The 13,705-nt window shown below is 39.0% G+C and overlaps 1 protein-coding gene across 1 annotated transcript; it reads right to left on the bottom strand.

The window, feature by feature from the left end:
* Positions 1–148: 148 nt before the first annotated feature.
* TSPYL4 (TSPY like 4) lies at positions 149–4,164 on the bottom strand. Its single transcript, XM_036893533.2, has one exon. The coding sequence runs from the start codon at positions 4,074–4,076 to the stop codon at positions 2,853–2,855; it is 1,224 nt and encodes a 407-aa protein (XP_036749428.2). The 5' UTR covers positions 4,077–4,164; the 3' UTR covers positions 149–2,852.
* Between the last annotated feature and the right edge of the window lie 9,541 nt (positions 4,165–13,705).

Genomic DNA, 13,705 nt, shown 5'->3' with positions numbered 1-13,705 from the left:
TTGGAAATTTTTGGTGGCTCTTGCCCTCCCCCCCCCTTTTTATTCAAAGCTTCAGAATGATGTTTACTGTGACAACTTGGTAATTTTATTTCCCAACCTTTTATTAGCCTAGACAACACAGAAACTTATTTTTTGAGAAAACAAGAAATACAGCAGAGTGGCCAATTTTATTTTGCCTTCAAGCACAAAGGAGAAGACTAAAATACTAAATTCTTCTTTAGTTTGACAGAGCAATTGTACAAATACACTGGTTAGGAACATAAAATGTCAACAACATTACAACTAGGGCAAGAAATATCAAGTAAGACAACAGAGTTATGTTTTTCTTTTTGAGACTGCTTTCACAAAACACAGAAACAATTTGCAAAATTTCAAAGATCACATTCAAATAACATTTCTAAGAGCAGAGCTATATATTTGAAGAGAGACCAGAACAAACTGATATATTAATGAATATTCACAGAAGTCTTCATACTGCACGAGGAACAAGTTTGGTATTTTTGTGCAATCTCAATTACAAGCAAAAAGCAGGCCTGTAAATGTCAATTTTGCCATCAAGCAAAAATGGGAAAAGGGAATAGGATTTACTCAAACATAATGCAATATGGAGCATATACCAATAATCTTCCACATACAGTCAATCCTAGAATAACACGGAAAAAACATCCACTTGCATTTTTATGCACAAACATCTGGTGAATCCAAAGATTGAGAAAAAAATGGGAGTAGAACCTAACTCCTCCAAGCATCCTCTTTAAACGTCAACCACTTTGACTCTCCCACCTTTTCTGAGGAAAGCCTCTGGACCTTCCACCCCTGGCCCTGCAGGGCTCCAGGCTTTCCATTCTGCCTTTCCTAGCCCACCCCACAGGATGCTTATTTTTGTTTCGGGCTTTCAGCTTGCCCAGCCTAGAGCAGCATTCCCACTGCTCTGTGTCCAGACCTCCCAAGCCTTCATGGAGCTTAGGGCAAGGCCTTCAAAATGAAAGGAGAAAGCGTAAGGGCATATAGTCATTACCACCACCATACAACTCCCAAGTCAGACAGCCCTGACAGCACTGCTCTCCACCTGGGAGCTCTCCTGGAAATGGAGGGACTACACATATCCCTTTACGCCCTGGGAGGGAGGCTTGGCATCCCTCAGTGCAGACTGCAGCCTGCCCCTCATTTATTAGGATAAAATCAGGAAGGAAGTGGGGAAAGAGGGCTGAGAGCCAAAAAGGCCAGGCACAGGAGGCCACTTGGTAACAAAGTAACACCTTCAAAATGCTGCTTTGGGGTTATTTCTAAGTGGACCAAGGCCCAAAAAAAGGATTTCCATGGAGTGAAACTTCGGTTGCTTTAGAACACAACCTGCTCTGGGTCTGTCTGAAACTGTGAGGCTCTTTTGCCTGTCCTCCCAGCTTCTCACACTGAAGCTCAAGAAACACACGTAAGGTTTTGGTAGGACAGGGGAAAAGGTGTGGATGTCAAAGCTGGCCCAAAAGAACACTGCCCAAACTAAGCAATCAACCTACAGGTCTCCCTTTGAAATGTTTAGACCTTGCTATATCAATTTGGGGTCAGGGCAGAAAAAGGCAGTAAGAGTTCTGGAGTCTATTGTTTAGTAACCTTTCTCCCTCTGGACACAATCAAACAGAGAGCAAATTAAACCACCAGTTTTTTTGCCAGTCTTGTTCTCCGTTTCTGAGTTTTAACTGCTTCGGAGGAAGGGAGGGAGGACGGTAAGGGAACAGAGGAGGAGGGAGTGAGGAGAGAGAGAGAAGAGGAAGAGACAGAGACAGATGCACAACAGGCCCCACAAGCCAAACATACCTCTTCCATAGTGCTCCCACCCTGACAACTTTGTCATGCTCACAGTGGGTGCAATAGGGTCAGGAGGGGGCTACCTAATAACGCTGCAGAGGAGATTAAGGTGGTTTGTTTGCTCAGGCTTAGAAAGGCCAACTGCTGGAAGTGTACTCCATAAGACCTGCTTTGAACATATGACAATTAGGTTGATGGGTAACCATAGGGTGGGAGAAGCAGGGAGTTCCTTTATGCTACCTAGAAGTCTAAGTCTACAGATCGTTCCTGAAGAGGAAGGCAATGGTGCCTGTGCAAAGCTCATCCAGAAAGCTGAGAGGTTTGGGCAGGGCCACAGCATAGGCCTTCATACTCACCAGTACCAGGTCACAATGCAAAGTGCCCAAAGACATAAGACGACCAACAGTGATAACACAGAATACCTCTCATCTGTTACCCCATCCCATTCCTAGCAGCCACCCACCAGCCACCTGCTTATCCTGCCAGATGATCAGCAGGGTGGATGGCATGGACCCAGGAAGGCAGTTGGGAACCTGTCAGTGGCAGCCTGCAATGTCCAGTTTGGCTGACAGCCAGCATCATCCATATCACCTTCATCTTGCAGCAGGGACACTCCCAGACCTCCCGTGCAGTACATGGGTTTCACAGGGCAACCAGCATAAAGTATGAAACCCAGCAGTCATTTGCACGTATCGAGCTTTTTTGTGATAGATAACACTTAAAAAACTGGGAGAAGATCATAGTCACAGACAGAGCCCAAGGCATGCAAAGGAAGGCAATGTGTATCTACAGCATCATGTGCTTGGCACAGAAGTCATGCACTTGGAAAATATAACAGGATGCAGAACAGCATGAAGGCCCAGAGGAAAAGCACAGGCATAGAAGAGAGAGTCTTGGAACTGATTGTTGAAGAGTTGGAAGAAACAAAGGACAAAATAATCCAGTGCGAGGAAAAAGCAGATGGAAGACTGCATGCTGTTGGCTAAGCACAGGTCCAAAAGGTGGTGGTAAGGAAACTTGTGCAGGAGCTTCTCACAAGCACAGGATTAGCCAGACTGGAACCTGAAGGACCTGGGGCTCTCCACTGGCTGCCTTGCTGGGTCTCGAAATCCTCTGCGGGGCCCTTCACCCATCAGGTAGTATTGTAGGGGATTGGGCCACAGTTCTGCTTTGATAATCTCAGCAATCCTGTCGAATTCTAGAAGGCTGTGGTCGGAGAACCAATTGAAGAAACTGGGGATAGTGTTCCCTTCCCGGTTCCTGTGGATATGGGACTGGGGGTCTTGGCCTCGGTGCCAGCGGATTGGAGTGGCAAGAGACACCACCCGGCCAGAGGATCTGCGCTCATATTCCTTGACCAGCCCCTCATTTCGGAAGTAGGGGTTACTCTGAAAGATGAACTTGAATTTGCAGCCTGCTCTGGGGTGTTTAAGCTCCTCCACCTCCAAATTGACCATATACCTCATCATGTCTTCATCTTGGCCACTGATCATAGGTGACAGCTGGGGGTGGTTTCGAAAGGCAGTGACCCAGAAACCTGGGATATTTTGGATAATGAAACTTCTGCGCTGCATATGGAGCCTTCGCATCCGGCCAAACTTGCGCTCCAGCTGATGGAAGGCCCTGTCAGCCTGAGCATTTACATTTGACAGTTCCTGATCGATGGCCTCCAGCGAGTCCATGCAGTTATTGACCTTCGGGGCCCTGGCCCGAGTTTCCTCTTTCATTCCTCCTACCACCTTTTTTTCCTTTTGTATCACCTTCTTTTCCTCCACCACCTCCTCAGCTACTCCCTCTTTTTCTGCTGCTGCAGAAACGGAGCACTTTTTTGTCATTTCCTTGATTTTAGCGCGAGGCATCATCGTCTGAAACCCCAAACCCCCTGCGCCACAGGCTTCTGGAGCTTTCTCTCTACGCGGACAGCCATTTTCCTGACTACTGTAGGTCGCCACCGAGGCGCAGGCGGAGGCTGCCTCCCGGCCTTCGGTGGGAGGGGTAACCTCCTTCTGGCCCACTTTGGTCGCTGAGCGGCCGCGACTCCCTGCAACTCGAATGCGGAGCGGGGGGCCCCAGATCGCGGGGCCCCGGGCTGCTCCTCCTTCCGCCGCAGTCTCCAAGCCGCCCTCACCTGCGCCTGCCCTCACCTGTGCTGCCTCCGTTTTCTCGTCCTGGCACTGGTTTAGGGCCGGGTGTCCCGAGGCATGATCAGGAGTAGCGAGGCCGCAGGTTTCAGCGACAGGGAAGCTGTTGCCCTCACGCAGGCCGCTCATTTTGGCAGAAGTTAGAGCTGCAGATCTGCACTAGGGCCTTGTCCTCTGCAGAAGCCGCGCTCCACTCCAACCCGCCCCTCGCACCGCCCCCCTTTTCACGCTAGGGCCTGCTGCCATGGCAACCGGTGACGTCAGGGCGGTCTCGTCTTAACCTCGCGCGATAACTCGTTGCTCTTTGTGATTATGCTTTTGTCAAGGGTATTCCTTTGTGTTACAAAATATGAATTTCGTCAGTCTGGAGAAGACTTGGCTTACATAGATGGACGCACACTAAACTCAAGCATGTGAGAACTGTGTTAATATGGATTCCTAAGCTCTAAATGAATTTATAAGACACCTAAACTATTCTTTAAAATATTTACTCGAGGTATTTTATTCTATTGTCTATTCAAATTAGCGCAAATGCCTTCTCTTGTAGATTCAGCAATTAACATTTCTTTAATGTGCAGAGTTATGGCTGTTATCAAAGAATTGAGTTTGATTTTTAATAAAGTGAAGTGTTGCTGTGTTGTGTCATCATTTAAAAAATTAGGAGCCGCTGAAAGGGAATATTTTCTGATCCTAGTAAGACAAAATGAAGGATTATTTCAATTAGCCTTTGAGATTTTAAAGTTTGTGTGCTTTGGTCAACCACTACGAAGAAATCGGATATTTCCTCTTAACTTTAAATATAAATAATATGTCTTTTCCTTTCTTGGAACCCACATGCGCGCGAGCGCGCAAATTTAGTCTTTTTGAACATTACTAGAAGAAATATAACTTAAGAAGATTTCAGTTTCAAAAAGTATGTGTGTTACATGTTTCTAATCCTCAGGTTACAATCTTAACCTAAAAGAATCCTGCTTCGTAATGCCTTTGGGCATGGAGCCAGCAAATACTTGCCAAAATGTGCTCCTGTGATAATTCACTGCAGGACAGGAGTAAAATCAACTATTTTGGGGGTACCGATGCCATTAATTGTTTTAATATCTTCAGTAACATTTAAAATGTTAATGTTAAAATCTTTACTTAAAAAGTAAAAAAAAAATACTGTTTATTCAAGTCAGTTCATCCAATTCATTTGATATTATTGTCACTATTATCTGTTATTTGTTGGAGTGTGAAAGAATTAATCCTTTGAAAAATGCAAGAATGAAGGAAAACATATCTTGTATAGTTTGAATGTTTAAATTATATTACAAAAATGATTATGGTTATTATTCTTTGTAATAGAAATTCCACTAGAGAACCCCAGATTATGATCACTTTCAAATTAGGACTCAGAAGAAAATCCAGTGAGAAGTAAAGATTTAGGGAAAAAGAATTAGAGAAAAGCAGCAGGTATATTGAGACTTCCAGTGAGGAAAGTAGTGCAGACCTGGCCCAACTAAGAATGAGATGCAAATAATGGAAGGACACTGCAGACGTTACAGAAAAACAGCCTGTAATGCAGCTTTATAGTTTAGCTCACAAAAGTCTTCCAGAGAATTCATAAGAAATTAAGAATTTATATCTCTAGTCAGCCTACTCAAGGACAGACTGTCTAGATTGACAGCTGCCAGCTAATTGGTTATCTCCCTGAAAAAATGTGCAAACAAGATTCACTCTTCCCAGACTACACTAATTTTTCTCTCCCCTTTCTTCTTTCTTTAAATAAGTCCTATTTTTGTCTTTGTGAGGTGAAATTAATCTATTGATTTATCCTTCTTCTAAACAAGTAAACAGTGTAATATAGTTAAGTGACTATATTTATTTGAGTTATTCTTTTGACACTACTTTGCCTTTCTTTTCCTAAAGATTCCTTAGGAAAAGAAATCTGTTGGACGATTAAATCTCCATTACTTTAAACATTCCTGTCTCTGGCTTTGATTTTTCCTGTCAGTGGAGTCCTTTTCCACTAATAACTGTCTGACCATTCTTTGAAAGTCCATGATTGGACACACTTTAATTGGCAAATTGTCTCCTCCCATCTTCTATGAATAACCTTCCTTAACTGCCTTACCATTTTGATAGTCTTCTGAATTTTTATAATTCTTACATCCTTTGCCATCCAATTTAGTATTTATGTATCTTCTATCTTTAACTTTCTTGGTTGTTTCATGCAGATCAGTTTCCTCATCCCAGCTAGACAAGAGCTGCATTAGTGGCTGCTTCTTCCTTGGCATATTTACTATAGTATAGCCCAGTGACTACCTCATAGAAGAAGCTAATGAAACTTGATGATTAGATTTAAATGAAAAATCTTAAAGGTTTTATCAAAGTGAATAATATGACTGTGCTGGTATTTCATTTTGAGTAGGGTGGATATATATATTGTAACTATGAATCATTTTATATTTTTTGTGTACAACTGAGCCTGTTCTATTGGCAATAAACCTCACTGCACAGAAAAAGATACATAACAACTTACGATTCTATGGAAAAATATCCACAAACAATGCCATGTAAGAGGTAATTTTCATTTCCTATGGGACAAGGAGTTTAACAGAAGTTCAAACATAAATTAATACAAATAGAAATGACTTTACTAAAATGCACAGTAAATACTGGAAAATTTATGAAATATCCCCTATTATTACTCTTTTGAACAGCAAGATTGTTTTTTCAGAACAATATGATTTCTGGTTATGTACACATTATAGTTAACCTTTATTTAGTGTCTTCTATATACCGGACACACACTTAAATGTGTTATTTAATCCTCACAACAACCCTGTGAGGTGGTACTCTTATGACTTCCATTTTAATTTACCTCAGAAGGACTTGGCAAAGAGAAATTGAGTCACACAAAGTCACACCAGCAAAGAGGCCAGCATTCCAGACCCAGGTAATCTGACTCAAAAACCTGTGCAGTCATTCATTATATTATTCTGCAACCCTACACATAAAAGTGAGAAGGTACTTCCTTGAAAATAAGACCATACAACCATCCCAACTTATGTTAAATCTTCATTTTTCTCTTACCCTTCCCCATCCACAAATTGTTGGTAAGTGCCCAGTTCTTAAGGAAAAAACAAGAATTCATGATCCTTGCATCAAGGCCTTAAGTTGAAAGTTCTCAATCTATTAGATCTAATATTCCTTTTGCTTGTTTTTTCTTTAATGGTGTTATGTAGACCCATTCTTACTAGAGGAGGTCATTAGGCATGGGCTACAGTCCCACCCGTACCTTTCCGTAAACTATGGAAATTTGGGCAAGCGGTTTAACTTTTCAAAATCTCAATTTACACATTTTTTAAAAATGGGACTAGTAAGATCACCTCACCTATCTTCATCCACTTCTTACAGTAATGGGTCAACATTGTAATGTAAGTGAACATTCTTTCTAAGTAAGAAGTTGCTTTTCTAATGTTTCTCTCCTCTCTCACCCCCAGTTCCTTCTTTCTTTCTTTTCCTTCCTTTCTTTAAAAAATATTTAATGAACCATTTACAGTCAAAAGATACTTTTGAACAATATGCCCTGAATGACCCTTAGCATATGAGTCACCTCTCCTGGCCTCTAAAAGCCCAGAGTTGAGTTGAGCAGCAACAGAAGCATTCCATAGAAACATTTCTCAAAACAGGACAAAGGCATCTTCAGCAGTCAGCCCCTCTGTGTCCAGGGCCAGGCCAAATTTGCCACTTCCAACAGAAAGCTGTCCTGCTTTTCGAGAAAACAGTGTTTGAAGAACCACATCCTTCACAATCCAGGAAGTTCTATTACAGGAAAATTCCTTATAGGTAAGAGTCAAGGGTAGATCTGGCTTTGGCACCAATTCAATGTGAAGTTTGATGTGGTGGCCATGAAAATGCACCTCACAGACCTCCAAATACAGGGAAAATAATTGCAATGACTGCTGCACCCTGCAATCTACAGACTTTTCATACTAAGACCACACCTCCCATGAACTACTCCAGCCAGTGACTGAGCATAGGGTACTAGAAAGCTGCTTTCTGGGAGATAGGACTGACATCTGACTCTACTTGGCTCAAGGACACCCCACTGGCCTTGCTGAATCTGCCTTAGGCGATATAGGAGTCTAGTACACTTCTACCAACTTCTTCTTGCTCTCCTTTTCACTCAAAATCAGACTTGCTTCCATCTTTTTTTCTGGCTCCCTCCCAATTTCACTCACTCAGGTGTTTCCCCTAATAAAATCTTGGTTCATTTAATCCAAATAACTTCTGCTTTTCAGAGGAACCAGAGTAACACACTTGGAAGACCATTTAACCTTGTTTCAATTTTTATATCTTGCAAATAGGAAGAGTGAGAGAGAAGAGCTAGAAATAGGAAAAGACTTAGTGTATATCATGTGCCATACATTATTTTACATAATCATTCCATCATATTTTCATATTTAATGTGGCAGGTAGTACTGCTATTTTACAGAAGAGAAAGCTGAAAATAAGAGAAATTAAATCACTAGCCCCAGGTTACTGTAAAGTCTAGATTTGAACCCAGGCCTCTTCTGACTTCAAGGTTTTATCTTCTCTACCACTTTTTCTTCTCTTCTGGCTGCTTAGTCGTGAGGATCAAATGAGATAACAGGTAGAAGCACTTAATGTAAAAAAGTGTTACTTCAAAGCCAGAGATTATTATTTTTCTGTTGGTTGCAGTCAGGACCACATGATATGCAGGGCCCAGAGCAAAATGAAAACATGGAGCTCCTTGTTCAAAATTTATTGAGAACTTCAAGATGGCACAGTAGAGCATTACACCAAGTGTGGGACCCATGAGCCCAGCCATAGTAACATCAGAACTGTCAATACAGGGGCAATAAAGTTGAGCTTGTAAGAGATTTTCTAGATGAATAGAAATAATATTCTTAGAAGAAAAATATTCCTCCTTAAAAATATTCTTTTATAACTTTTTCTTGAAATTCACTAGTATACCATCATTAGAATTTTTTAAATCAATATATCTTAGTTATAATTTAAAGGAGAAATAAAAGGGAAATAGCTCTTAAAATACCTATTTTAATTTTTAAATGCTTGGTCATGCCTTCATGAAATGACATGCAAATATTTTCTCCCATTCCATAGGTTGCCTTTTCACTGTTAATTGTTAATAAAATGTGTAAGTATTAGAAAACTTTATGCCACATTTTATTTTCATTTTAGTGTTAGGTAATGATGTATCTTACTTACTTTAAAGTATATTAAATAAGTTGCTCTCAAAAATGCCATGTATAAAACTACATTTTCATATATACAATAGTGTTAGGCTCTAGGCTTAAATAATAATAAATTTCCATCTACATGAATGGGCATGTCCCTCACACTGCAAGATGTCTAGTATCCCTAAGGCCCCTAATAAATATCACTAGCACCCAATTCATTTTAATAACCAAAATAACTCTGGCAAACTTCCCAAAGACCCCCTAGGAGATGGTACACACACACACTGAGAATCAGTTTTTTAATGCTTGTGAATATGATATGAGGTTTCTATTCCTGGTCACTATAGGGAGGAAATGGTCTTCAAAATGATAATATATTTGACTCTAGTTTGTCTGCTTTTGATGTTAAAGTCTATATGCTCTGAAGAGAATATTTATGGCAATTTTATTAGCCACACATTCATTAAAAGGACTATGGCATGAGCTTTCAATATGTTTGATGCTCTATATTATTAAAATTGAATCACAATCTTTACTATACTTAGGCTATTACTGTTACAAAGTTAAAATTTCTCAGAAAAGCTTGTTTGGTTATGTCGGCTCCCTCTGATAATATTTAGCCCCAGAAAATGTCATATAGCCTTACTTTCCCCAATCATAAGGGAAATAAGGGACAGGTCACTGATCTGAATGACCTCACACCTTTGTATGCTGCCTAAATAGTTAAGTTGGGACATCAGTCTTCTCTTGCCCTTGGACTGGTATTTACACCATCAGCTCCCCTCATACTCAGGCTTTAGGTAGGACTCAGACTGGAATTACACCATCATCAGCATTCCTGTGTTTCTATCTTACAGATGGCAGATCATGGGACTTCTCAGTGTCCATAATCACGAGTCAATCCTTCATAAAAATTATCTTCCTATTGGCTATATTTACCTGGAGAACCCTAATTAATACACTGGGTAAAGACATAAACATTGGAATCATACAGATCTGGCTTCAAGTCTCAGTTGTGCCCTTAACAGCTGTTCAATTTAAACAAGTAAATTGACTTCTGAGCCACAATTTCCTCATACATAAAGTGAAAGATATTAAAACTGAATTTATAGGATTGTTGTGGAGATAAAATGAGATATATGCAAAGCGTTATCCCAATGGGCTTTTAATAAATAAAAGCTGACTTGATAAATTTTTATTATTTTTATGCTAAGATTTACCTATACTAAACAGACTATAGTGGAGTCAGTATAAAAAAATCAATGTCAGATTCCATTGTGAAACTCAGGGTATAGAATTTCAAAGATGAAAGACATCTGTAAAGAATGAAGCAGTAAATTGAACTGGACCAAACAGGATATAATCTGAATAATTTGAAAAGGACATGAAACACTGGGACAAAGTTAATGCTTGTTCACTATGTTTCAGTCATTTCTAAATGATTTTAAGCATATATTATTTCCACTTCATATTTAAAAGAAAGTTTATTACTAGAAGTAGAATGGTTTACCACATGACATTACTCTTAAGACTTTATAAAAATTGCTGAAACTAAAATGCTTTACTACATTCTTCCACATGATATTAAAAAAGACTTTACAAAATACCTTAAGAAAAAAAATTAGTTATGTTAAATCTATGCTTTTAATAGCTAATTGGAGAGGATCCTCAAAACTGACCTGAGAGTAAACTTAGAGAAGCTTGGCCATTGAAATGGTTGAAAATAGCACCTAACTACCATACAATTACTGGTTCTTAGACCCATTTCAACATAACTCTTAATTGTACTGTGCTGAAAGAAGTCAGAGCTTGGTAAAGATGAGAATTAAATGCCTGTCATAAGTACTCACTGTACTGATCCAGTTAAACCTTAATACACATACTCTTCATTTTTTAGTGATAAAAGTTCTTTAGATCTCAGCAGCCAAATTCCAAAAAGATATGAAAACATTTGAACTACTTTGGCCTACTCTCTTCTGAGGGAAAGTAAAACCAAGCAATTTAATTCAAGCAGTACCAAATAACAAAGATTTCATTTTTAAATGCAGGAACTAGTTAAACTCTGATAGGGTTTGGAGACCCATTATTGGTTAACATAAAGGTAATTGGTTTGTTGATGGACATTTAGTTTGTTTCTAGATTTGAGCCATTGTGACTAGAACTGCTATAATACTCCTGGGCTGTATGTAAATTATATTTTAATGAAGAAAACAATGACCAAAAAAACCACAAATTTATTATTAGATAACATCTTTGGTCACTTAAAAGAGCAAAAAGAGAGGGCTAAGTCAAAAACAACAGTTTTTGTTTAGTAGGGATTAAATGTTTAGCACTCAAAGTTAGCCACTGTTAATGTAATGAAGAAAATGCAAATGGATTCAAACCGGATTATGTATACTCACTGGAAAGCAAGTGGAGAACACATTTTCCAATACTAAGGTGCCCTGATCTCTGGAACCAGCTTGAATCTGGAAGAAATGAGACTTGGAAATGAAGTTACTATCTCAGACATATCAAACTTGCTTTCAATTCTCGTAGTTGATTCTGCAGTGCCAACTTCTTCTCCATCAGTGGACTCAGTCTCAAGAACTGTGTTGAAACCAAGCCCTCGATAACAAAACTCTTATTTCTAGAATTTTGTATAAGAGTACATGAATCTCAAAATAAGTTTAAGTTTCTAGATATGTGGTCAATTGGGGGCAATGTTGGGTCTATCAAGAGCTGTATGAAATAACCCACCATCCCTGATAACTCTTCATAATGTGTGCTTCCTATCCTATAGTTGCCAATTACAGAACAATCTCTTAAATGTGACTTATTAACTTTACGGAAATTGTTCAAAATTATCAATTGATCAAGATCTTTGTGCATTTTTTACCTGTATATTAAATATATTTTTTATTTTGAAGAATTTCAAACTCAGTTGATATAGCAGTATTAAAATCTTAAAAGCAGAGTGATCAATAGAAGTAAACAAGGATCACTAAGATACTTCCTTTTTTGACTAGGGAATTTGGAAAACAAAGTCCATCAGCTATTATGAACTGCAAGTAGGAGGAACTGGTATACTTTCCTAATCCCTCAGCCTGGAGGGGGCATCTTTCCCTACTTTCTAAAGAGGTGCCAAGTGTGCTTGCCCAAGAACAGTTAAACTACATATAAAGAGAGACTAGATACTAGGTGGATCCAAAGTTGATTAAAGATCATATTCTAAAGATGCTGTCTCACTCTGAAAGAAGTTTTCTGGGAGTGAACACTTGAAAAATGACCTGGCTACAGACCAGATTTGCAAACACATGAATTTAGGGGGTAAAATTACTCATTAGAAATAATAATCCTCCAAATTTGAATAGCCTAATTTGATAGAATAAAAATTCATATAGATACATGTAAAGTGTTGGACACAAACTATTGTTCAACAAAGTATGAGATGAAGCAGCCCAACTCAGCAGCACTTAATACTTTAAAGGGTACAGTAAATTATCTCATTAGTAATGAAAAGGGAAATATTTCTGCCCCCAAAGCTAATGTTCTCCCAGGATCCATTTAGAGAAATACACTATTTCTAATAAAGGCAGTAACAATCCTGTTCTGTTCTGTTATTTGGGTGTTATTTTGTTCAGTTCTGGGTATCAAACTTTATAATACTGGCATAATGACTCTAATTAGCATAATGAATGAATATGCAGTACTGAAGTTGATACACAGTTGTTGCTTGAACAATGTGGGGGCAGGGGTGCTGAACCACCATTCAACCAATAATTCACATATAACTTTTGACTCCCCCAAAACTTAATAGCCTACTGTTGGCAGGAAGCTTTACGGATGTCAATTAACACAATTTTGTATGTTTATATATTAAATACTATATTTTTACAACAAAGCAAGAGAAAATGTTTTTTCAAATTGTCCCAAATCTCAAAAAAAAAAATTTCCAATATACTTGCTGAAAAAATACAGATGTAAGTGAAGCCATGCAAAGATCAACTGTTTGGCCAGGTTGGTGAATAGGAGTTCATGGGAAAGATATAATTATGATCTTTTTGTGAAATCAAGCTAATTCCATTCTGCAAGGCTACAGGAGTCAAAATACGGAGACGTGCTGAGTGTTTACTACATGCCAGACCCTTTGAAATAGCTGGATGTTACTAAATTTCTGAGAAATTTAACAGAACTGAAGAGTGGGTATTCCCTCACTTGACGAATCCAGGGAAAGGCTATCCATGATTCTCAAAGTTGTCTGCACCTTAGGGTCTAATTTAATTAGTCTGGGGTAGAGCCTAGGTATCAAGAATTTTTCAAAGCTCCCAGCTATTTATAATGGGTAGTCAAGTTTGAGACTTATTAGGGTAGATTGTAAATTAAATTGAAAAATAAAAATTGAGAGCAAGATAAATGGAAATTTGCACTTACTGATTACACATTAAATAAGAGGCATTTAGCCTTTTTGCACTCTAACCTTTACTAGTTTATACTTGGAATCTTTTAGCACAGTGCCTGGCACATAGTAAGTTTCCAAATGTTTGCTGTTTCATCCTCTCTACTTTATCA

The sequence above is a fragment of the Manis pentadactyla genome, chromosome 12 (assembly GCF_030020395.1).
Source record: "Manis pentadactyla isolate mManPen7 chromosome 12, mManPen7.hap1, whole genome shotgun sequence".
Classification (NCBI taxonomy): Eukaryota; Metazoa; Chordata; class Mammalia; order Pholidota; family Manidae; genus Manis; species Manis pentadactyla.
The sequence above is the reverse complement of the archived record's forward strand: the minus strand, read 5'-3'. Positions and strand labels throughout refer to the sequence as shown.

Excerpts from the sequence above, each read along its gene's own strand:
- TSPYL4 (XM_036893533.2), bottom strand. The coding sequence starts at position 4,076 with ATGAGCGGCCTGCGTGAGGGCAACAGCTTCCCTGTCGCTGAAACCTGC.